This window comes from Prionailurus viverrinus, chromosome C1 (genome assembly GCF_022837055.1).
Source record: "Prionailurus viverrinus isolate Anna chromosome C1, UM_Priviv_1.0, whole genome shotgun sequence".
NCBI classification, from domain to species: Eukaryota; Metazoa; Chordata; class Mammalia; order Carnivora; family Felidae; genus Prionailurus; species Prionailurus viverrinus.
In genome coordinates this window covers 128,799,057-128,812,514 of record NC_062568.1, presented here as the reverse complement: position 1 = coordinate 128,812,514, position 13,458 = coordinate 128,799,057, and the positions used below count along the sequence as shown (strand labels likewise).

Sequence of the window (13,458 nt, the reverse complement as noted above, 5' to 3'; positions counted from 1 at the left end):
TTAAATAATATACCTGTCTGTAAAGGAGTTGTCAGTCAGTTATATGTGGCAAACAGTGAAGACACCACATTGTGATTAAAAGCATGGACTTTCAAGCCTGACTTCCTGTGTTCAATTTCAGTTTTGCCACATACTAACTATGTAATCATGTATAAGACATTTAACATCCGTCTGTATCAGTTTTCTTGCAGGGTCATTATGAGGAATAAAAGGAATTAATACATGTACAGTGCCCAATTTAGTGCCTTGTGACATAGTAAATGCCAAATAAATGTTTGGTACTATTAGTATTTACTCATATGCGTAGTGTCATACAAATCCAAAAATTTATGAGATAAAATTATATGAAGGGATGTTTTAAAATGTAAATGTGTAAGTTTTGCTGAGACTGAAATGTGGTATTTTGGTTTTTTCTTTAGGTATTACATGAAACCTTTCCTAAACATACATTTCTGATGAATGGCTTAATTCAAGGAGTAAAGGTAGGGTCAGTGATATAATGCACACATACACACGTACACTTTTGTATGCATAATTCTGCCCATATATTATTGTTACTTAATGGACCAATTCACTGTTAATTTTTACAATTTTGAGTGTATCTTGAGGGATTACTTAACACTTTTAAAATGAACTGGCTTTTATTTATTTACTTACTTATTCATTGTTTACATGAACTGGGTTTTAAATATGATTTGATTCAAATATAGCCAACTCTGTATAATGATAAATCACATCATTACAGACTTCTGTATTTTATGTGTTGGCATTTTTATTCTAGAATGCTTTTATAAACCAGCAACAAGAATATAGATTGAAGAGAAAAGAATTATTTGCAAAATGCATAAATAAGTATAAAACTGTATGGTAATGTCTTGAGTATTCCATAGTCTTTATTCTTGATTCCATTTCATCAACAAGGTTTATAAACAGGTAATTAGCCTGTGGATATAAAAACAGTTAACATACCTTCCTAGAATTGCCAGTGTCAAATTATTGTGACTGAGAATTCATTAGAGCATTTCATATTAATATGCAACCACAGCCCTTCAGGTGATTCTAGATAATCTAAAGGGAGTTTTAAATTATATATAGAGGAAAAATAAGCTATCTAGTTTAGTGATACTTATATTTATGTTAGAGATAAACTTTAAAAAATCTCTTCTAGGTTAGTAGAATGATTTCTTTTTGGTCATTGATATGCATAGTATACATATTTTCATTTACTTTCTTTAGGGTTTGTTGTCATTCCTCAGTGCCCCACTTATTGGTGCTCTTTCTGATGTTTGGGGCCGGAAATCCTTCTTGCTGCTAACAGTATTTTTCACGTGTGCCCCAATTCCTTTAATGAAGATCAGCCCATGGTATGTACATAATCAGATTATAGCAGTTAAACATCATTCTGTTCATTGTTTTCTAAATATTCCTTTATTTCTTTCACTTTTTCGCCATCTTACCTATGTAGGTTTTAATTTTATTCTTCCAACATGTTTATTCTTCAACACAATAGAGGGCCCTTAAAAATATAGTGGCTAAGCAATAGCTCATAAAGGTTATAGAACTGGATGCTACTGTAGGAAGTGTGTAGACTATTGGCTAACCTTTTTTTGGATTTCACAGCTCAAAATGATAGTTGCTTTAATATCAAGGAAACTTATTTCTTTCTCCATATAAAAGAAGTTAGGAGTTGAATGCGCTGCCATTCTCATTCCCAGGTGGCTGCCTGAGCGTCAGCTTGTGTCACACTTCAGGCAGCAAACGAGGGAGTGGCTAGAAGAGCACAACGCCTTCCTATATGGAAACTACAGAATTCCCACCCAACCTCTGCTTACATCCCTTTGGTCACATTTCAAGCATATGCTCCTTGTTACAAGATGCTGGGCTCATGACCACGTTAATTAAAATCAGGATATTTTCAATGAGGAGGAAGGGAGGGAAGCTCACAATGAGAATGATTTTCCTGAGATAATAGAGCTCAGTGTAGTTGTAGAGTTATTAATTCTCTTATGTTCTACTCCACTGCATATTAATGTTAGTTATCCTACATCATAGATAGAATCCTACATTTCTTCCTATTGTAGGTTAGTTTGCTAAAATTCTAAAGGCCAAACTCCGGATGAATGCTAGTCACACAAATGAAATCTTACTAAAGGAGTCCAGAGGATGGACACAAAATTTGCTGTGGAAATCAGTGTGTTAGAAAAAATTTAGTAAGCAGTAAAGCCCTAGTAGAATATTCTGAAAGTTCATTATGATTACACATGATTTTTAAAACATTCAGCATGACAATAGAAATTTCTTACTCCTGGCCAGTTATTTTGAAATCATAAACACCAAAATGCAATTTGCTTTTTATTTATTTAAGTTTTATTTATTTTAGAGAGAGAGAATGCCTGTGCACATGCTCAAGGAGGAGTGGGGGAGAGGGGTGGGGAGGTGAGAGAATCCCAAGCAGCCTCTGTGCTGTCAGTGTGGAGCCTGACCTGGGGCTCAAACTCATGAACCATGAGATCATGACCTGAGCTGAAATCAAGAGTTGAACGCTTAACCAACTGAGTCACCCAAATGCTCCTGTAGTATGCTCTTTTTAAAATAGTTTTTGGGGCACCTGGGTGGCTCAGTCAGTTAAGCGTCCAACTTCAGCTCAGGTCATGATCTCATGGAACGTAGGTTCGAGCCCTGCGTCAGGCTCTGTGCTGAAAGCTCAGAGCCTGGAGCCTGCTTCGGATTCTGTGTCTCACTCTGACTCTGCCCCTTCCCCACTCATGTTCTGTCCCTCTCTCTGTCTCAAAAATAAATAAAACATTAAAAAATAATTTTTTTAATAGTTTTTGTTCACTCTTTATAGTAATTATTCTCAGTTTCATTTGTGAACTGACACACAGGTTTCTTCTATGTAAAGACTGATTTTTTGTTTAACCAACATTTGAAAAGCTAAAGATAGCTTATAGAATAACATCTAGTTTCTATATATATGGCATAAAATAAATAGAGAGTAACATTCCTCCATTTTATTTACTGAATTTTGTTTTTTGTGTAGTGCTGTGGTGGGAAGTACTAGTGGATGAATTATAATAGACTTTAGTTTGTTGCTGTTTTTAGTAGAAACAACAACAAAGCCATTTAACAGTACACTACTTGGGTGAAATATTGACCTAAATATATTTTAAGTATTCCCGCTTAGCAGCTGAATTATTTTTGAAGGGCCACTTCTAATGCTGTTTTCATTGTATCTATGGCTTATGATTTATAGATGACTTAAGCCATTGCCTGAAATAAGCTGTTACTCTAACTCACTTACAGAAATAAAGGAAGGTTAAGGTAATGTTAATCTGTTTTTTGTCAATTGTCTTTACATCCTAGGTGGTACTTCGCTGTTATCTCTGTTTCTGGGGTTTTTGCAGTAACTTTCTCCGTGGTATTTGCATATGTAGCAGATATAACCCAAGAACATGAAAGAAGTATGGCATATGGACTGGTATGTTTGTTTATTCTTTGTAGCTGCAGGAAAGCACTTTGTTTTTTTAATTATTTCTTTTTTGGTTTTTTTTGAGATTTTATTTTTTATTTCTTAAAATTCACATCTAAATTAGTTAGCATATAGTGCAACAATGATTTCAGGAGTAGATTCCTTAGTGCCCCTTACCTATTTAGCCCATCCCCCCTCCCACACCCCCTCCAGTAACCCTCAGTTTGTTCTCCATATTTATGAGTCTCTTCTGTTTTGTTCCCCTCCCTGTTTTTATATTATTTTTGTTTCCCTTGCCTTATGTTCATCTGTTTTTTTCTCTTAAAGTCCTCATATGAGTGAAGTCATATGATTTTTATCTTTCTCTGACTAATTTTGCTTAGTATAATACCCTCCAGTTCCATCCACATAGTTGTGAATGGCAAGGTTTCATTCTTTTCGATTGCCGAGTAATACTCCATTAATTATTTCATATTACAAAGAGTGAAAGCCTTTGCATTACAAAATTTATTTTTTTGCATAAAATACATTTCATAATAAAACCATCCATTACATTAATGGATGGCTTATATTAAAAGTTATTTTCAGGGGTGCCTGGGTGGCTCAGTCAGTTAAACATCCAACTCTTGGATGGCTCACGTCATGAGCTTGTGGTTCATGAGTTCGAACCCTACATTGGGTTCTGTGCTGACAGCAGGGGCCTGCTTGGGATTCTCTCGCTCACTCTCTTGCAAAAATAAATAAATACTAAAAAAAAATTTTTTTTAAGTTTTTTTCAATACAAAGCCTTGTATTCAGTATTCAGTATTAGTCATATATGCCAGACTTAAAATTATAGAATATTTTTACCTTATAGAAGCTCTTTTTGAAAGAATACTGAAAATAAATTATTTACTATCATGAGTTTAAAACATTACTAATATTTAATGGCTACTCTAAAATGTAATAGGCTAATATCTAGGTCAGGTATCAGCAAAACTTTTCTGTGACTTTGTGGGCTATACACAGTTTCTTTCATATTTGTTTTTGTGTGTATCTCTTCAAAAATGTAAGAACCATTCTTAGCTGGATTTGACCCATAGGTGGCAGTTTGCCAACCTCTGAATTTTGTTTTGGGAAATGAATTATTCAGTGGTAGTGTAGTCTGCTGTCTGTCAAATCTAAGAAGAAAATTGTTTACACGGGCATGATAGTATACAGATCATTATTAGATATCCAGAAGTAGGACAGTGATGAATTTCAACAAATAAAGGACAAGCATCTTTTTTTTTTTTTTAATGTTCATTTATTTATTTTTGAGAGAGAGAACGTGCATGTGCTTGCAAGCAGGGAGGGGCAGAAAGAGAGGAAGAGAGAATCCCAAGCAGCCTCTGTGCTGTCAGCCCAGAGCCTGACATGGAGCTCCATCCCACGAACCCTGAGATTGTGACCTGAGCTGAAATCAAGAGTCAGATGCTTAACTGACTGAGCCACCCAGGAGCCCAGAACAAGCATCTTTTGATAAATAAGGGCTGAATATTATGTCAGGCTGAATTTTTTTTATAAGAGACTGTTTTCTTGATTCAAAGGATACTATATAACAAAGAATCATGGAATTTGGAAGTTTTGAGGAGAAATACGATAGTGAGAAATTTAAAAAATAACTGATGATTTCAGTTGTAAACTTAGAACATTAAATGATACAAAGTTGACAATAGCCAGGAATTTTTTTTTTATATGTTTATTTATTTATTTTGAGAGAGAGCAGGGGAGGGGCAAAGAGAGAGGGAAAGAGAGAATCCCAAGCAGGCCTCGCACTCTCATGCAAGGCCTGACATGGTGCTCGGATTTATAAACTGTGAGCTCATGACCTGAGCCAAAACCCAGAGTCAGACGCTTAACCGATGAACCACCCAGGTACCCCCCAAATTTTTAAATAGTTTTATTGAGTTATAATTTACATACCATAAAACCCATCCATTTTTTGTGTATAATTCAATGAATTTTAGTAAATTTATACAGTTGTGCAGCCATGACCACAATCCAGGTGGTTTTTGTTAAAGGTTTTTTTTTTTTTTTTTTGGTCATAGCCAGATCCTTGAAATTAATATTCAACCTGGAGGCTTTATATATTAAAGGCATATTCTAGCAAATGACAGGTAATTCTTGTAAAAATAATACAGATGCAGCTAACAGTGGGGAAAGTGTTCTTTGTGGTCCTCTGTCTAACCAGAAAAGTAAGGCCACTAGGTGAGGAGAATGGAGGAGAAGTGAAATGACATGAAACACCTACACTCTAATTGGACCTTTGCTCACTGCTTCGAATACATGGTCTCTGTGAATACGATATCTCAGTGACCGTCGCAGCGAGAGCCATTGCTCCTTTGTCCACTTAAGTTCCAGAACCATGCTTATACCCAAGTTCCTCTGAGACCACAGCCCACTGTATTTAATCTGCTAGAGCTGCCATAACAAAATACCTCCACTGTCCAGTTTTAGAACATTTCCATCAGCCCACAGCCCGTCTGTCATCTGTCTCCACCCCTCACCTCAGGCAACAAACCACCAATCATTCTACGTTTGTAGTTTTGCTTTGAATAGAAATTTCACATAACTGAAATGATACAACACGTAGTCTTTTGGGTCTACACTTAGCATAATCTTTTGAGGTTTATCCATGTTGATACATTTATCAGGAGTTCCACTTTGGTATAGTGTTCCATTGTATGGAATATACTACATTTTGTTCATTCATCAGCTGATGGATACTTGGGCCGATAGCTAGATATTTAAAGTTACTAGAATGTTATGTACTTGTCAAATAATTGACCTTTGGAAATCAAATTGCTTCTTTTGAGCAGTTTTTTGTTTTGTTTTTTAATGTTTATTTATTTTTGAGACAGAGAAAGACAGAGCATGAACAGGGGAGGGGCAGAGAGAGAGGGAGACACAGAATCTGAAACAGGCTCCAGGCTCTGAGCTGTCAGCACAGAGCCCGACGCGGGGCTTGAACTCACGGACCGTGAGATCATGACCTGAGCCGAAGTCGGACACTTAACTGACCAAGCCACCCAGGCGCCCCTGAGCAGTTTTTAATAAACAGCTAAAAATAAGCACTCCTATGAAGTTAGATCCTCCATCAAAAAGTCAAAAATGGCCTAAAAACAGAATAAAACACAGGGTGGGGAGCAGAAACTCCTGCACGACAACATTGGTCACTAATTATTCTCTACAGAGTGTAGTCTCTGTCAGGTGTTACTTGCTGTCACATCTGCTGATGTGCAGGCCATTTTGTCTAATAGGCCAGACATGTCTGAGAATAAGTTACTCTTTGCTTTTTAAAGTTTATTTACTTATTTTGAGAAAGAACACATGTGCATGCAGGAGGGGCAGAGAGGGAAAGCGAGAATCCTAAGCTGGCAACGTGGAGCCCGTTGTGGACACAGACATAGGGCTTGAACTCATGAACTATGAGGTCATGACTTAAGCTGAAATCAAGAGTTGGACACTTAACTGACTGAGCCACCCAGGCGCCCCAGAATTAAATTTTTCACCTGTGTCCTCTTTAATCTGCATCTTCACCAGAGGTGTCTGGACTTCCTCAGAGTTTTAGACATGGTTAGTGATGAACTAAATGCCAAGGACCTGTGATCCCATCCTTCCTAACTCCACCACCTAAAGAGATCGCCAAGTTCAGTTTTATACTAGCGCTTAACACTCCCTCTGATGAGAAGATAAATGTCAAAGTCTTTAAGCTTTATTTCAGCCAGTCTTAAATATGCATCAAGGTAAACATACATTTCATTTTAATATTGGGGAAAAAAGTCATAGTGACAGTGGATTTCTTCAGAGCATTGTTTTTTAGACTTCTTTCAGGCCATTACGTATTTTTTTTAGTTAAGAGTCTGATTCTTTTTTTTTTTTAATGTTTATTTGTTTTTTGAGAGAGAGAGCGTGAGTGGGGGTGGGGCAGAGAGAGAGGGAGACACAGAATCCAAAGCAGACTCTAGGCTATGAGCTGTCAGCTCAGAGCCCAATGCGGGGCTCGAACTCACGAACCATGAGATCATGACCTGAGCTGAAGTCGGACACTTAACCCACTGAGCTACCCAGATGCCCCAAGAATCTAATACTTAAAAAATCTAATTCTTTTCTCTTCCTGCAAAAGAAGAGAGCATAAGACAAATGGCAGAGGCAGGAGAGGGAGGGTGCAACGGGAGGACTGATGGAAATCTGAGCTATGTGGTGCTGAGGTAGAGTCAGGCTGTACTGACTAATCTCTTCCTCTCGACCTTTACTTGTCACAGGTGTCAGCAACATTTGCCGCAAGTCTGGTAACCAGCCCTGCAATCGGAGCTTACCTTGGACGAGTATACGGGGACAGCTTGGTGGTGGTCCTGGCCACAGCAATAGCGTTGCTAGATATTTGTTTTATCCTTGTTGCTGTGCCAGAGTCGTTGCCTGAGAAGATGCGGCCAGCATCGTGGGGAGCACCCATTTCCTGGGAACAGGCTGACCCCTTTGCGGTAAAAAGTTTGTTTTTTCCTTTGGCAAAAAAGGGAATGTATGATTCAGTGCAATATTGATATTTTGTTGTGGATGTTTCTTTGGGGAAAACATCTTGACAGATTTTTAAAAATGTTTTAAATACTTTCTGGAATAGTTTGGGGAAGATGAAATACATTTTTAAAAGCTAGCTGAGTATCTGTATGTACACTGCCAGAAGATAACACTGCATATTTTTAAGAGCAGGTCAGTGTTTGGATATAAAACCTTATATCTGTCTTTTTCTAATTCTAGTCCTTAAAAAAAGTGGGCCAAGATTCCATAGTGCTGCTAATCTGCATTACGGTGTTTCTCTCCTACCTACCGGAGGCAGGCCAATATTCCAGCTTCTTTTTATACCTCAGACAGGTAAAATCCTATTCTGCCAAAGTGGACTTTTCTTCCATCGTTTAGTGCCTTAATAACAGAAATATTTTTTTTTTTAATTTTTTTTTTAACGTTTTTTATTTTATTTTTGGGACAGAGACAGAGCATGAACGGGGGAGGGGCAGAGAGAGAGGGAGACACAGAATCGGAAACAGGCTCCAGGCTCCGAGCCATCAGCCCAGAGCCTGATGCGGGGCTCGAACTCATGGACCGTGAGATCGTGACCTGGCTGAAGTCGGACGCTTAACCGACTGCACCACCCAGGCGCCCCATAACAGAAATATTTAATCTTGAGAGCACTATAATAGAAGGGACTGTTTAAATGAGTCCTATTTTGTAAATAATGGCTCACTAGAACTCCTCCTGTGTAGTGTGGTTTATGATCCTTATGCATATCTCTTAAGACTTTTTGGTTTATGCAGAAAGATACGATTATCCTGTCGATGTATGTGGCTTGAGTTTATGTGTTGCTTATAGACATGCTGGGAAGCTTGAAATCCATTCACTTACTCCAGTCTCTTTGTGATTTAGAGCATGGATTAGCAAAGCAGCTAGCCATAATGAGAATGTTAGTTTTTGCTCCTTAACACTAATCTTACCAAGCATGATCAAGCCTTTTTTAAGACCTGTAAAAAGCACAAAACAGCACGATATTTATTTGTAAAACGGACTCAGAGTGCTTGATAACTGTCTCCAATTTATTAAATCTAAGTCTAGATCAAGGGACTTAGATTTACCTAATCTAAATTAAGTAGCTTTTGTTTTTAGTATGTTAACAGTTAGGATTGGGTTCTCAGTGAAAGCCAGATTCTTCCTCTGAAGAATTCTTTGGTTATAAATGAGTTGTATTTTCTTTTTCTGATGTTAATGTTCAAGTAGTTTGGTGCCCATTTGATGTTAATGTACAAATAGTTGCATTAGTATGGTGTTTCTTGTGCTTTTTTACTAATTAATGTTGCTTTTTCTGGAAACCTTCTAGATAATGAAGTTTTCACCAGAAAGTGTTGCAGCATTTATAGCAGTCCTTGGCATTCTTTCCATTATTGCACAGGTGAGTTTCTTTTTAGAGTGATGAGATAGTTACTCCTGGTTGACCATCCACATGGGCCTTATGTGATACTCAGGTGACACTTTCTTGATGGAGTCACCAGTGTCAGGAATCTGAGATTTGTAGGTTCGGAAACTCCTGTTTTGTTAAGTGTAGTTAGTCTTGATCAGATTTTGGGGACTGACACATATATTAATCAACATATGTCTAAACCAGAAAAATAGTTTGATTTACACTGCTTACCTGCATAAAGTCAAATATTTTCTTTTAATTTTTTTTTTGATGTTTGTTTTTGAGGGAGAGAGAAAGAGTGAAGGCGGGGGAGGGGCAGAGAGAGAGGGAGACACAGAAGCTGAAGCAGGCTCCAGGCTCTGAGCTGTCAGCGCAGAGCCCAACGTGGGGCTTGAACTCTTGAGCCGTGAGATCATGGCCTGAGCCTACATCAGACACCCAACCGATTGAGCCACTCAGGTGCCCCAAAGTAGAATATTTTATGTTAGTCCTTAAATATTTATTGCATACCTACCATGTGTTGCACACCGGGGATATACCAGTGAACTTAATTAAATCCCTGCCATTGTAGAGTTTGCATTCTTGTGGGATAAGAGAGAAAACTAATAAATATGTCGATGTAAACATATCAGGTGTAATGAAAACTATAAAGAACAATGGTACTGGGGATCTAGAGATTGACTGGGGGCTGGGTGTTAATTTTATTTGGAAGGGTTGGGAAGGCCCTGCTGACACAAGGTGACATTTGAGCAGAAACACAAAAGAATGGAGAACAAGCCATGGGAATATCTGGAAGAAGAGGATTCTAAGCAGCAGGAACAGAAATAAAACTCTCAGGACAGACTGTACCTGGCATGTGTAAGAAACAGCCAGGAGCCGGGGCGCCTGGGTGGCGCAGTCGGTTAAGCGTCCGACTTCAGCCAGGTCACGATCTCACGGTCCGTGAGTTCGAGCCCCGCGTCAGGCTCTGGGCTGATGGCTCGGAGCCTGGAGCCTGTTTCCGATTCTGTGTCTCCCTCTCTCTGCCCCTCCCCCGTTCATGCTCTGTCTCTCTCTGTCCCAAAAATAAATAAACGTTTAAAAAAAAAAAAAATTAAAAAAAAAAGAAACAGCCAGGAGCCAAGTACGGCTCTCACACAGTGAGCAAAGGAGAGACCTTTAAGAAATGGAATCTGAAAGGTGGAGAGGGAGCAGATCATCTGGGGCCTCACAGGTTGTCCTAAGATGTGACAGGAAGATACGAAGCCATTAGAGGGTTTTGAGCAGAGGAATGGCATGAGCTATTTGTCTTGGAAACCCAGTTGGTAGCCAGTGGTTATCTGATGAATAAGATACTAATCAGCCCAGGAATTTGGATCTCCTTAGGAGATGTTTCACCTTTGCCTCGAAACTGTGTCTGTTCCATAATCAAGTACTGTGCTCCAGTGGCCAGAATTTTCTGTCAGTCCTTCTTTCTGTGAAAAAGCCCCAAACATTTCTTCCTATTTGGCCTTGTTTTTTCTAGACTCTGAGATGATCTAACATTCTCTCCCACCTTAAATCCAGTCTTCTAGATTACAGCTTTGTTTTATTCTTTTCTCAAAATGAAAGGCAGAGTCCATTTAATAGGATTCTAGTATGTTTCACCATCTCTTAGGTATAGGATTCCTTCTGCAGATCTCATCATTTATGAATTTTTTGGTAGGTCTAGTGATAAACGTCAAATTTAAATTTAAATTCTGTAATATCCCCAAGACCCACACATGCGTACACATGGCAGTATTAGTACTACTTCTAATTTCCATTTTATCTTGAAGCTCCTTGATCAGAAGTAATGTTGCATTCCATCCTGGCTATCAGAAAAGTGCACTTGAGCTTTGGAGGAAAATATATTGTCGCCTGTATGCATAAATAGCTTTTGAAAAAACACCCCTCTGAAGCATAACACCAAGGAAACTGTACAAATAGAGTAGAGCTTGATGAATTCTCAAGTGTTAAACCAATCTTTAATCCTGGGATAAATCTTACCTGCTCATGATGTCTTATCTTTTTCTTACATTGGTGAGATTGTTAATATTTTGTTGAAGATTTAGATGAAGAGAACTAGCTAACATTTACTCTGACACTTAAGAGATTTATAGCTATAAAGTGTTAGGAAGTTTCATTTCATATGTAACTGGTCATGGAAGCTGCAGGTGCCTAATAAATTCAGGCAGTAACCCTGCGGAACACTTGAGTGATGTGAGGGTGCTTCAGAGGAAATTTTCCCTCTAGTCAGTAGATGGCACCTGGCACAAAGGACACAAGGTGGAAAACAGTCTCTAAGAGCTGAGAATACAGAGGGACAGGCATGTGAATACAGGAGGCACGTGGTTGGGTTTGTATTTAGAGCACTCATAGTGCTTTGAGTCTGGGAAGAAATGAGGCACCGTCCATCCAGCGTTGATGGTACAGCAGACATTATGTACGCGATCCACAAGGAATACGGTACTTAAATGACCATTTAGCTTTCGAGGCCTACATAGAAATACAGTTTTTGAGATGAATTTTCACATTTAAAAATAAAGTCAGAAAATCAGTTGGACTTCAAAAACAGGTGAGAGGAAGTATGTGGCATACATAGAAATACTGATAATTACATTGCTGTGTCATTATATGAACTAAAATGTTAAGTATAATATATAACCCCAAAGGTAGAAGAATTATCTTGCATTCTCATTTATGTCAAGTATACATTGAGAATAACTCATTTACTGTTGAACTCTGAAGCCAGTGGAAGATCTGTGTCTTTGAGCCTCCTCTGTAGCAGCACAGAGCTTACAGCTTCCCCTTTGTTCTGTTGTACTGCTTGCCCCTGTGCTTTTGGTACTGCTGGCCTTTCTGCCTCCCATTCTTCTGCCCTAAGTATCCCTTCTCTGAACTCCCATATTAACTAGGTCATATCTTATCACCGTGTAGAATACACTAGCTTTTACCTGTTTATTTCTGATTATTTTTGCCTTGGTACCAAGATTGTGAGTCTCTATAGTAGCAGAGCTCCGAGTAGACTGTGAGGTTAGGAGTATATCACATTCATCTTGGTTTTTGTAGCACCCTGTGCTGTGCCTGCACCCAAGTAAGTGCTAAATTAGAGGACATTGGTTTTTTTCATGGTGTTTTAAAAACTTTATTTTTATTTATTTTTATTTTTTAATTTACTTCTGAGAAAGAGCGCAAACAGGAGAGGGGCAGAGAGAGAGGGAGAATCTCAAGCAGGTTCTGCACTGTCAGCACAGAGCCCGACATGGGTTTGAACTCATGAACCATGAGATCATGACCTAAGCCAAAATCAAGAGTTGGACGCTTAACCGACTGAGCCACCCAGGCGCCCTGGTGTTTTAAAAACTTTAAAGGAGCACTTGGCTGGCTGAGTCAGTAGAGCATGCAACTCTTGATTTCAGGGTTGTGGGTTTGAGCCATATGTTGAGTATACAGATTAGTAAAGAAAATAAAGTATTTTAAAAATAAATAAAAACTTTAAAAATTAGTAGGAAGCATTTCAAAATTAGGAGGTTAGAGGTGCCTAGGTGGCTCAGTTGGTTAAGTGTCCGACTTTGGCTCAGGTCCTGATATTGCGGTTCGTGAGTTTAAGCCCCATACCCACATCAGGCTCTCTGCTGTCAGCACAGAGCCTGCCTCGGATCCTCTGTCTCCTCCTTTCTCTACCCCTCCACCACTTGCTCGCTCTCTCTCAAAAATAAACATTAAAATAATGAATGAGTGAAAATTGGGAGGTTATGTGAAAATATGGGTATGTAGCTTCTCCCCCAAAACAATAAGGTCTGTAAACATGGACAGACCCACTTCCCATTGGGAGCCAAACAGTTGCTGTCTATCCCCTTTGGGGCTTTTAGGCCTTATCACTTCTTTGGCGCAGGGAGGCGTGAGTTCATAATGCTTGCACTAATTAAACATTTACGTGAGTGCTCTCATCTAGTCCTCTATATGCTGGTGACTCCCACATTTCTACCTCCACCCCAGCCCCTGAGTTCCTGCTTGA

The 13,458-nt window shown here is 38.8% G+C and overlaps 1 protein-coding gene across 1 annotated transcript in view; it reads left to right on the top strand.

The window, feature by feature from the left end:
* Positions 1-13,458, top strand: part of MFSD14A (major facilitator superfamily domain containing 14A) — a 45,081-nt gene that overhangs the window by 23,805 nt on the left and 7,818 nt on the right. Inside the window, exons 3-8 of the mRNA XM_047870424.1 lie at positions 420-482; positions 1,237-1,364; positions 3,364-3,478; positions 7,756-7,974; positions 8,249-8,362; positions 9,360-9,431. Coding sequence (XP_047726380.1) covers positions 420-482; positions 1,237-1,364; positions 3,364-3,478; positions 7,756-7,974; positions 8,249-8,362; positions 9,360-9,431 — 711 coding nt within the window. The remainder of the gene's footprint in view (positions 1-419; positions 483-1,236; positions 1,365-3,363; positions 3,479-7,755; positions 7,975-8,248; positions 8,363-9,359; positions 9,432-13,458) is intronic.